This window comes from Microchirus variegatus, assembly GCF_963457635.1.
Source record: "Microchirus variegatus genome assembly, chromosome: 2".
Classification (NCBI taxonomy): domain Eukaryota; kingdom Metazoa; phylum Chordata; class Actinopteri; order Pleuronectiformes; family Soleidae; genus Microchirus; species Microchirus variegatus.
Window position 1 is genome coordinate 25,429,600 of NC_139803.1, and position 12,103 is coordinate 25,441,702.

General features: G+C 39.8%; 1 protein-coding gene across 1 annotated transcript in view; it reads right to left on the reverse strand.

Moving 5' to 3' along the window:
* The window catches only part of LOC310942810 (adhesion G protein-coupled receptor L3), a 198,404-nt gene that overhangs the window by 49,251 nt on the left and 137,050 nt on the right, over positions 1 to 12,103 (reverse strand). Inside the window, exon 11 of the mRNA XM_083908251.1 lies at positions 9,399 to 9,437. Within this exon, the coding sequence (XP_083764377.1) occupies positions 9,399 to 9,437 (39 nt within the window). The remainder of the gene's footprint in view (positions 1 to 9,398; positions 9,438 to 12,103) is intronic.

The following is a 12,103-nucleotide window of genomic DNA, read 5'->3' on the forward strand; positions in this document are numbered from 1 at the left end:
TTAGAAGAAAATTTCCTGAATTGCTAAAATTAGTAACATCACACACTGTACACAGAAAATTATGTATTCCATCTAAATTTTTTAAAAGTTTGCACACTTATATCCTGACGATGGAAGCTATGATGTATGTAAAAACAATGTTTAGATCCTCTTTAGGTCTTAGGATTATAAAAGGGAATAAGAGTTGTATTGTGACTCCAAACAGCACCAGGATAAAGCCAAAGGCAATGAGAAAAATCTTCAGCTTGAGTGTATCAAATGAATTTGTGATCCTTAAAAAGCAGGAGGGAAAAGCGGTACAGCCATAAAGCATAAATGTAATGGACCCTCCAATTATGTTCAAATGTTGAGTTGTGTTTGTTTCAAATCTCTGTGATCATAAGTGGAGATGAAGGACTGATTGTATTGAATTCACTGGCACCAACGTAGAATTTCAAACAGCACCAGCTGGCTGTTCCTTATTCAAAACATACTCGTACGCATTAAGCAGCCCACACACACTCACAGTGGGAGACTGACAAACACACCTTTGCGCCTGCTCGAACACTGGAACATACACAAACAAGAGTGCATGCACGATAAAAAAACAACTAGACCCTGCACAGACACACACACACACACACACACACACACACACACACACACACACACACACACACACACACACACACACACACACACACACACACACACACACACACACACACACACACACACACACAAACAGTCCAGCAGCGTTGTTGTAATTATTCCTTATCTGCAGCCAATCTCCATTCACACCCTTTGACATTCAGCTAAAGGCAGAGGTTGATTCATTCTCAATTAAGGAGCTGTTTTTCTCCAGGCACTGACATTTTTTCCACTCTTTGTTCACAAATGCAAGATTTTTTTTCCCTCCCCTCAGCACCTCTTTGGAAATACTGAAATAATGGTTCTTCAGGGAAAGGAATGATGGAGAGGCTGTCTCACCCTTTCCACATGTACATGCGATGCACACACAAAAAAGGTTTCTGACCCATCAACCAGAGGATGGGTGGGATTATACAACCACATGCTCGAGAGTCTATCAGAAATAACATCAGGACACAAAGATCTGCGTTCTTAAGGGCATTTACATAGGTAAAAAAAACATATAGACATAAGAGATGAACAATTGTTAAATCAAATGATTAATCACAAAGTGAGAATTAAACCATAGCAAAAGAAGTGTGAGTGAGTCACATGTTATAGCAGGAAAAGCACAGGTGTTACTGATCACATTAACGATTGTCATCAATCATTTGATTACTTACACTGGAGTTTCCTACTGTGACCTGACAAAAATGGCTGCCGTGCAAAGGTCTCACAGTGTGCTTAAAGATTACACGGTTAATCGGAACTCGAGCATTGATGACAGTACTCACTGATGGTGGTAAATTGACGAAACAAAACAAAACAAAAAAACACACACCTCTATTCTTAGGGATTAAGAAAGGCTTCCCTGCAGAAATTGAGGTAAATTAAGTCTTATAGGTTAAAGCAATCGACTGCTAAAAGGTTCCCCAATTTTTGTAGATTACTTAAAAAACTCTCTCTCTCTGATCAAGGGCAGTGTTGGAACAAAAATAATGTTACTACTGTATACTGCTTTCTGAATGAAATGACAGGTCCCAAAACATTACAGAACTGTCTGGAGCAGTACTTTAAAATTGGTCATGACCCACTGGTGGACAATATAGGTACTACAGGGAGGCCCCAGACAGGGATTTAAAGGAGTCATATTATATCCTATTTCTCCAAGTTAAACTGGTTCCCTGGTGTCCTAATGAACATGTCTGTGACATGCTTTGGTCAAAATACCAGAAGGATGAAGCACCACAATCACCCTACCAAAACAGCCCGGTTCAGAATGCTCTGTTTAGTAGTATCTCTTTCGGTCCTCGAAAAAGTAAAACGAAACTTAAGGGACAGCAAATGACATCAGCCAAAGAGGCTACAGGAAGCTAACAGTAGTTAGCATTTGGAAAAGTGATCATTTGCAGGCTCTAGCAGGCACATTGCCATCATATATAACATGTATCCACTGGACAGATAAATCCTTTGAGGCTGGAGGTTTGTGTAGAACTCTGTGCTGCACTGTGGAGCCAAGAATAGAACTTTTTGTGGACTTCTGGTTTTCGGATAAGCGGTTGCCCTCTCCAGCACTCTCGCATGTTTTACGAACAAATTCAACAATTCAAGGAATTTAGCGCATTGTGACGTCCCAGTGAGTGGGTCAACATTGCATGTTTTATCTCCTGTACTTAGACTGAGGAGGACCACAAAAACATGAGTGAGTCATCGTTTTTCACCTCCAGAGTCCCAAATATAAGGATTTAAATGATTAAAAAGTTGATTTTGCATAATATGGGACCTTTAAAATTGGTTATGACCCACTGGTGGACAATAGAGGTACTGCAGTGAGGCCCCAGACAGGGATTTAAATTTAAATTATATTCTTTGTTCTTAACACATCAAAACACATGTTTAGGTAATTCTCCTAACAGTTACACTCAATCTGGAGTTGGTCTGTGGATGCTGCTCACTTTCTACCCACTGCTCCTCATTCTGAGAAGGTCCATTGTAGAGGACACATTTGCCTAAAAGGATTAATTAAGTCAACTTAACCTTAACCATTCAACCCTTTAACACTGATGACTCACATTCAAAAGTTCTAATGGGTTTATATCTGAGCAGAACATAAGGCTTCTCCGACATTGCCAGAGCGGTAATGCCACTTATTTTGCTCAATATTGAGATGAATGGAAAATAAGGAACCTACAAGTGCAACGCATGAACCTGAACTTTGACATCGTTATAAACATTCTGCTGTGAACTTTCACAACAATAACAACAACAACACCGCTGGAAATTGTTCCATAACATTTGCTCAATATTGAACAAACAGTACATATATAACGTAACAAGAAAAAAAATGTGACCTTTTGTTATTGCAGTCACCACAACAAAGGCATTCTCTTAAGGCTGAATAATAGACGGTCAAATTGTGGAGAAAGGAACATTCTGAAGCGAACCTGATCCTTGTGGAGGGACTATTGCAGTCCTCCATCACAAAACTATACATCAAGGTAAAGCACAGTTAGGTTTTTGTTCTGCAGGAAAAAAAAAAGTTTACCAACTGTTATCAGCAATTTAGAAAAGTAAAGCAGACCCAGTTAAAGGTCATACAGAATGAAAAATGCCTTTTCTGTGTTATTACCTTGTGTCCCTGAGTGTTTTGTTCATCCATCTATGTGTGACAAACAACACTGGAGCGATCATTGATGACAGCAATGTCATGTCCTTCTATTTTTTTTATAGGTGGGGGGGCTTAGTGGTTTAATATTTTTAAACATCAAAGCTAAAGCTCTCATTCCACACCAGAAAGGTATTACTTTTTAAGCACTGGATTTTGCAAACAAGGTCATATGTAAAAAGTCAACCTTACTTTGAAAAATGGCATCATAATTTTAGGAAAGGTACTCTGGTACTACTTTAAACGTATAGACAGCGTGAACGCGTCATAGCATTGTAGTTCTTCACTTGTGTTGTCATAAAATATGCACATCCATCCTCTTCTTATTTGATTAACATCCACTTTAAAGCTCCTGTGCCACTTAAATTTACTGAATGGCTGTTGTGTAATCCAAGTGGTAACATGTACATTCAGAAAGCCAGAAACACTTACTGTGACAGGGTTTCAGTGCGGCTCCCAAATGCTGTTCAGACAATTGCTCTTATACTCTTCAAGTGGCCCCAGACAGCTAAAGCTTTACTGAGGTTAAATGAATCATGCCTTAGCGTTTTCTGAAAATATGCTTATTTATTTAGTTGCTGAGAATCAAATGAAACCAAATTATTCCACAGCCTTGTCTTAATGGTAAATGTAGGCCTTATCCACACAGAATCAGAACTTTCCCAACACATTTTTTTTAGTTTTTAGCTTCATCTCAAGAAATCCCCCGAAAATGGACAATGGACATGCACACAAAACTAGTGGGGATTAGAGTATAATCTCTAGATTAGAGAGCTATGACATCAACAATACACAAAAATGCAAGGGTCACGTTGTCAGTAAAGAAAAAAAACATAGTCCTTTTCATTCAAACGATTTTCAAATGAGTTTACACAAAACAGGAAGTGTTTTTTTCTCTCATGAAGACAGATGGAGGCCACACTAAAGTGAGACAAGTGCAAACAGAAGTGATTTCAGTCAGGTCTGATAGTACTGTTTGACAGCATACAAATGATTAATCATAAAAATGACAACAATTAATAGTTATGTCATTTCTATCCACAAGGCCCAACAGAGGCATAAGAATTACACCAATAACAAAACAAACAAATCACAAAAAGTTACTCACTGCAGCTTTAAATAAGCCGGAAAAACCTCAATGTTCAAAGATATGCTGCATAATTTCTTCAGACAGCAGTGAGTTCACATACCAACCAGACCTCCATGATGCTAATTCAGTGCCAGATCCCTGCTTGTATGTATTTGTGTTAGCTATGTAATCCCTTCCCACGTGGGGAATTGGTTTCTCCCAGAGCAGGCAAATTACATTTTGAAAACGTTGAGCTTCCACAAAAAAATTTCATGAGATCAGTGAGAGAGCAGCAACATTTTAAGCCTCAGTAGGAAAATGCAGTGGGTGAGTATGGGTGGTGGGGGGTTGTTGGGGGTGCAACCAAGCAGCACACCACTACCATCATCATACTCAGTGCAGTAGATGGTGGCCTGCTGCTACTTTACTGCTATTAGCACACTGTCACTCCATCTGTCAAATGTAGCAGCTTACTCTGCTGCTGCAAAATCTTCATTTTCCTGTGCTGAAAGAATGTTTAAAAAAAAGAAAAAAAAAGAAAGAAAGACGACCTTCTAGTTCTCGGTAGATGAGGAAATGCTAATCGTTAACTGGATCCACTGCTGGAATGTTCCACTTGGAACAAGGATGATGACTGGCTGTTAAAATGCTGCAGTGCACAGGCCATTTATACCAATGCAGGAGGAAGGAAGGGTTGAGGTGGACATTAGTGTTTGCCTGGCATGAGTTCAAGTCATCACTGTGGTGTGTGTTTGTGTGTGCGTGCCCGTGTGCAGGCTTCTATCTGTGTGCTGATTGATGAAATGAACTCAGGGTCTGGGAAATTGATTCTGGCTGAGGTTGATCTCCTGAGTTTCCTTTTCTGGCTTGCATGCACTCGACTCTTGTCCCCTCGTTCCTCCTCACTCCTCCCTTCCTGCTCACCAGTTGATTCCATTCACTTGTTTTCTCTCACTGAAGTTGAAGGTTGATCTCAAAGTGGGGTAAAAAAAAAAAAAAACCTACACAGACACACACACACAGTGGTATATCTTGTTCTTGCTGTCCTCCTCTCACCATTGCATCATTTCTGCCTTGCCTTTGCCCATTTCATTTTACCTGCTAACCAAATCATCGATCTTCTTTGAGTCTCTGCAGCATTATTCCTTAATATTTCATGAAAACTCTCTCTAAGCTGTGTACAGTATATGAGTTACAGAGGGATTACCTCTGTGCCTTTTGTATGATGTCTTAGTTTTCTACTGTACAACTCCCCTGTAGCAGCAGTAGCAACGGCGGTGGCAGCAGCAGCAGCATCATTCTGTCAGGCGTTTGCTTGAAAGAGACTTTCAGTGGAAAAATGCCTTTATTTATCCACTGTTTGTGTTTCTCAAGTATGTTTTATCGTATTTTTTTGCAAGAAACGGTTCCTTTTTCTGACCTCTGACAGTAATCTGTCAAATTAAACTCAAAAGCTGATGTATATGAGGCAAATTAAAAGTACAATTCAACCTTTTTTTGCAAGATGCACAACTGAGTTTTAATGACTAACTGTGATTGAAAAGGTAAGCAGCATAATGGTGATTAAAACATGATAATTACTATTAAATGTAAAGATTGTTTACATCAATGTGTGCATGCCTGTAGCCTCCTTCCTTGCTTTTGTTGCATCTGTGTCACTGTCAAATAATTGAATTCAAATTAGATGCAATGATTGTGTTGTAAGTTGTCACACCATCTCCTTCCTCAATCCTCATCAAAGCATTAATATGTTCAGTTTTAACAATGGCCCAAAAATATTCTGCACCTTCTCAATACTTGTCATCCCGACTTCACCCAGATTTCACTGTTACTGTATTTGTTCTGCAGGCAATAAACTGCTTCATTATAAGTTTTTGTGCTTCTCTTTGTGTATGAGAAAAGATCCGAATCCTATACACGCATTAAAAAATATTCTAACACACTTAAATATTCTTGGCAAGGATTAAAAACACATCCCAGAATGCATCGAGAGATCTTTGCTCTCTCCCCACTGTGAGAGGAGACAGCTCGCAAAGATTATTCAAGCAGAACGCTGCACTGCCGGGCCAGATGAGGAGGTCTCTGTTTGTGTGGAAGTGGTTATCTTCATCTTTTAACAAAATGACTACCAGGGAAATTTTATCATCTCGTTACATTCGCCAACGAGAAGCCTCCCTCCGTTTCGCCTGCTCTAAGGTCATCCTGCGCTGTGACACCCCCTCCGCTCATCTTTGCATGCAAAAGTGTCATTTTAATGAGGGGTCAGGGCTCAATATCCTCCCTGTATCCTGCAAACGCAAACTCGCTTGGCTTTTACGAAAATATTAGATATTATTTTGATCATTTGTGTGCTGAAGCAAGGGGAAAAAGATGGACCATAAATCCCACTCTGTCAAGTAAAAACAAAACAAAAGCTGGAAGAGGGAAGAGGATATTTCAAAGCTTGCCAGTTTGACTCTATAGCTTTGTCCAACATGTACATAAATAATCATAGTAATTGGACCATCATAATGTCAAACCAATGTACAGACCAATAATAAAACCAAAGCTGCTATTTTTATCAAGTTTGTTCAAAATCAAAAGGGCATAACAGAGAAACATTCCTGCAGTGGGGAATTCAGATCATAGGGAGTGGATCATAGCAACTCCTGCTCAGTGGGATTGAACCGGCTATGACATGAAGCAGATATCACCGTTTGTGAACAACTGAAGAAAGATTCAAATGCTGATGTTAAATTATTGTTTCACCTGCAAAGGATCAGATGCAGTGTGAACGGTGTGTGAATGTGTTTTAATTAAGATCTATCCGCTGAATAAGTCTGACTCCTTCAACACCTGGTGAATTAAAGTGCCATCTACTTAACCAAGATGGAGGTCTTCTATCAGGCTGAGAATCACTCCTCAGAAACATCATCCCGCATCGGCCACAAAGTCTACACTTCAACTTGGACTGGGACTCTCCTTCATCACAGCAACACCTGCACGCACACAATTTGCCTTTTCCCAAAGTACTGTCAAAGCCTGTTAGCGGTGCTGTGTGTGGTCTCTGAGCAGAGGGACAGCAGAGTGCAGGTGCGCCTCTCATTTGCTTTGCGTCCCTGTGCTAATCCCACTAATGCCAACCACCAGGGCCCCGTTGAAGAAAAACATTGACAAATGTCCCTAATCAATAAGAAATACTCTCAAAGGCTGGCAGCTCATGCAGTTGAATCCTGTGTGTTTACAAAAGGCCGCAGATGTTCCTCCATTATTCCGGTTGGTCGAATGAAAGCATGACGCCATTGTTTGAATTTGTCAAAGCAGCTAGGGGACAGAGGAGAGCAGGTGTGTACAGCCGTGTACGGCACTGCACATACATCCTCAATATATATCAACTAGAGAGGAATCAATTGATTATTAATCAATTACCAAATGAAATGTCAACTATTTTGATAATCGATTAATCGGTTTGATGCTTTTTTTCATTTTTAAAACAAGATTTATGAGTTTTAGCTTCTAAAATGTGAATATTTTCTTAGTTTCTTTGCTCCACATAAAGAAATCATTAAAACGGAACCATTTTGGTTTGTGGCCAAAACAAGACATTCGAGAACATCGTCATTTCCAGGTGTGACAAACACTGATTAACGTTTTTTAGATTCTTAGTCGATTAAGAAAATAATCCTTAGTTGCAGCTCTAATATAAACTACACTGTGGGAACGTGAACCCAGGTAAAGGCATACAAAGAGAATACAAAGACACTGCTTAAGCCATGCAGAAATAAGGAGCATAAACACCACCTTGCGATTTTCAGCCAGCCGTTAAAATTATAAGGTTAATCTCCCTCTATATTCAACTCCTGTTAAAAGACCAAAACCAACTAAGTTGTTGCATCTCTCATGACATTTCCAAAATTCCCCAAGCACACTTTCTCCTCCTTAAAAACAACAAGCAAGCAAAACCATTCAGAATCGTTTACATCACCACGACGTTGCATGACCAAAACAAGCGAATGTGCACATGTTAATTGTGCGAGTATGTGAGTCAAATTAGCAAATGAGTCACACCGGGCTTTGGCTACACAGGCGCCCGACAGTTGCAGTGGTTGACTAATGGTCTTTCTACAGTGGTGCATTTGTTTAGAGAAAAAGGAAAAAAAAGAATACAACCCATCTGCTCGCATAAAAACACACCATATCTACACACACTTGGACGTCATCTGCATAATCACATGACTATGTGCTTTCTGACATGTCTTGGAGGCATTCAGGCAAAATGTTGCACATGTACATGTTGTAAATACACGAGTGCTGTAGCGCATACATTAAAAAGAAACAACATCTGGCTGTAATGTGCGGCTTCGTTGCAGACATCTGTGTGGACGACAGGGACATCAACTCATCACGCAATTCTCTTGTCAAAGTATAAATGATTGTGACGACAGCTAAAATGTCACTCCAGGGAAACAACGAAATCACTCAGTGGCCCAAGAGGTAGCTGAGTGAAGCAATAGCATCCATCTTATATTGTGTTATGTACTAGGGGGGAATCATAACATGCTATGTCTGTGGCTGATTCAGAAGTGTGAAGTTAGTGTATAATGAGATCACTTCTTTTTTGGCTCTTAAGCATTTGCTGAGAAAGGTAGAAGTGTGCTAAATGCCCAGAAGCAATATTATTGACTGATGCAATTCACTTCTGTGGGTTATTTCACTCAAAGTTAGTGCTGATGCAGGAGGTTCGCAGCATTTTAAGATGATTGAAACACTTGAGAATTACACAAAGGATACAATCTTACGTCATGCTTCAAACGCAGAGGGATGAGAACAAAATATCACGTCATATCCATGCAGGACAAATGATGACATGTGGCACAAACTGGGAAGTTTGAGGGTCGGAATGTGAATGCAATGTTTGATTAATGAAATATGAGCATTTGATTAAACCCAAGCATCACCACCAGTACAGTGCTGTTGCTTTGATTTTTAATTATTTTACGGTTATTTTCACGTCAAAAGGTTAAATTTCAAATATCATGTTAATAAAGGAGTGACGACAAAATCATGTCCAAATACCTGAACATAATAGCGGCAGGAGCGCTCTCTTTTCTGCAGCTGCAACCCAGAGAAAATGCAAGAGTTAGCAAAAGGTCAAGGACTCCAACAATTCCACTTGAAGTGCATTTCTGGTGAAAGTACAGATTTCGCAGTACAAAGGAAAAGACGAAACTTGCTCTTCAAAGTTACTGTAAACGCTTATGTCTTGAAAAACCAGCAGTGTGATCTGAAATAAGACAACAACATTTTAAACATCATTTCCATCTTTACTTTTCATTTTATGTACGAGAACTCTGGTGATCTCTGTTAACATGAAAGGCTACATCCACACTAGTAGTGTACTCGCATGTTTTAGTTTTAAAATACAATAGTTTTGCGATAAAAACACCCGCCGCACATTCTACTCCGAAGTTTTTGGAACTTTTGGAAAAGCTACTGGCTCCATTTTAGAGTGTCTCCAGAACATGGGGAGTCCCTGTCTATCTTCAAGAAGCTCTTGAAGTCCCAGCTCTTCCAAGAGCATCTTCTGTCCTAGCACTTACCTTCTTATCTCCTTCTAAACTTGGATCCACTTCTGCAATCTCACCCTCTGTCAGTCCACTGATCCTACACTCTTAGAAATAAGGGTTCCAAAAGGGTCCTTCTACAAGGGCTGAGGTTCTACCTGGAACTATTTGCTTCTGAAAAAAAACCTTTCCCGAAGAAAGGGTTTTTCAAGGGTTCTTGGTAACATTAATGGTTCCAGTAAGAACCACTTTGATCAAGAGAACCCTTTAAAACCCCTTTCCTGAATAAGGGTTTTAAAAGGGTTCTTGGTGGAACCCTCCAAAAGAGTTCTCTTATGAGGACAAGCCGAAGAACCTTATATGGTTCTACTTAGCACTTTATTTATAAGAGTCTACCAAACTGATTTCTTTCCAAGACTTCTTCTATGGAGCTTATTCCTCTTTTGTAAGTTGTTTTGGATAAAAGCGTCTGCTAAATGCTTCAATATAAATGTAATTTAGTTAGTTTTATTTTGAACAGACTTAAATGCAACTCATACCAATGTGACTATTTTGAAAAAGTGGACATTGGATTATGTCAGCCTTTTCTGATCAATCTCAATCTACAAACCTAATGTGAACAAATATCATGTGTCCTGCGAGTATGCTATTTATATCCATGTTAGTGAGCACCTAGTTTATGTTGAATGTGTTCCCTAATCTAAAGTGTTACCAAAATGTTTTATTCACGTCCTTCCGTCACTACTGAAGGAGAAAGAATGGTGGCAACAATTTAGAAAACCTGAAACATGATAGAACGTTTAGGCTCCAAAAAAAAAGTGATTCAGCAGAACACGGAGAACAAACTGAGTTCTGATTCAGTCAGCGCAGCCAGGTACACCTTTGATCATGAATGACAGTGATGTTACTGCTTGCCAACTCAATCCTTTCTTTGTCTGCAGGCAGAAAAGCATTGTGCTTTGCTATCAAAGACATCTTTAATTTGCTTAGCTCTTTGCAGATTGTGTCAAAATGATTGAACTTCAGAGGTAAACTGCAGGCAATGCTAGAGCAGAGTGGAAGACGGCGGCGGAAGTGTGAGTGTGTCACTAACACAGAGTGAGGGCTCTTATGAATAAAACAAAATGAGTGGTAGGTCCAGTTGACTTAAAGCCACAGTACTTAAAACAGCCACCTCAGCTCATCGCTCACTGCTGCTCTTAAAGGGCAACAGCACCTGTTTAGCCAGCAGTGCAGTTGAACCTTTCTGAATACGAGGTGAGGTCATGTGCGGTTATGGTGGTGGGAGTCGTCGTTTGCGTTGGTCTTGTTCTGTGGGGTTTTATTTTCACTGTTATTGTGAGCACTATGTGGACTCTGGTGTTTCCTCTCATTAGCCAAAGTTGAACAAAAGAGGAAGCTGTGACTTCTAACAGAGCATCAGTAATCATGACCTCTTGAATGTTTTTATCTTATCTCAGGGGTGGCTTTACTCTCCTCAGGCCAAATTTGTTTTCTTCATACTATTTTCTGATTTTTATGAGAGAAACTAAAGACCACGGCAGTTCCTCTACCTTGAATGCTGTGTTTTATGAGAAACCTTTTTTTTTTTCAAGAGGTATTATAAACTCTAGTTGCTCCTCAATGTGAATTTACTCGCCATGTTCCCATCTGAGGCCTTTTGGCCATTTCACTGTCTCCCATCTCCATTGGAGAAAACTGGCACTAAAATCTCAATTGGGGACATCTGTGTCTGTTGTGGCAATGAAATTTTAAAAAAAAAAGCCCCAAAAAGCTATCCCAGAACAGGTGTTCAGGCTCCTCTATGAGTGAAGCTGCTCCAGTAAATAAAAGACTTACATTCCGGTTTCATTGATATTTTCTATTGGCTGCTGAGCAGACAAAAAGCATTATTTTTACCTCAAGGATTCGCTCGACTGTTCACTACATAAGATGCATTAGCTTCAGAAAAACTCAAAAGTATTGCAGTCCAACAGTTTACGCAAAGCCCACTGGATTCTGTTCCTGTTCCATTAGTCCAAATCAAACAAACGTAGTGCTTTTGACAAGCCTGGCATTATGGATAACATCTTTGAAACGACATCAAAGTAAATCTGCATGTATATTGCAGGATACTACAGTGAGAAAAGCTTGAGCGACCCACTAAAAGTAAAAGGTCTGGGTTTAGTATGCATCGGGGCAAAGGCAAACGGTGGTTATCACTTTACCTGACAGCAC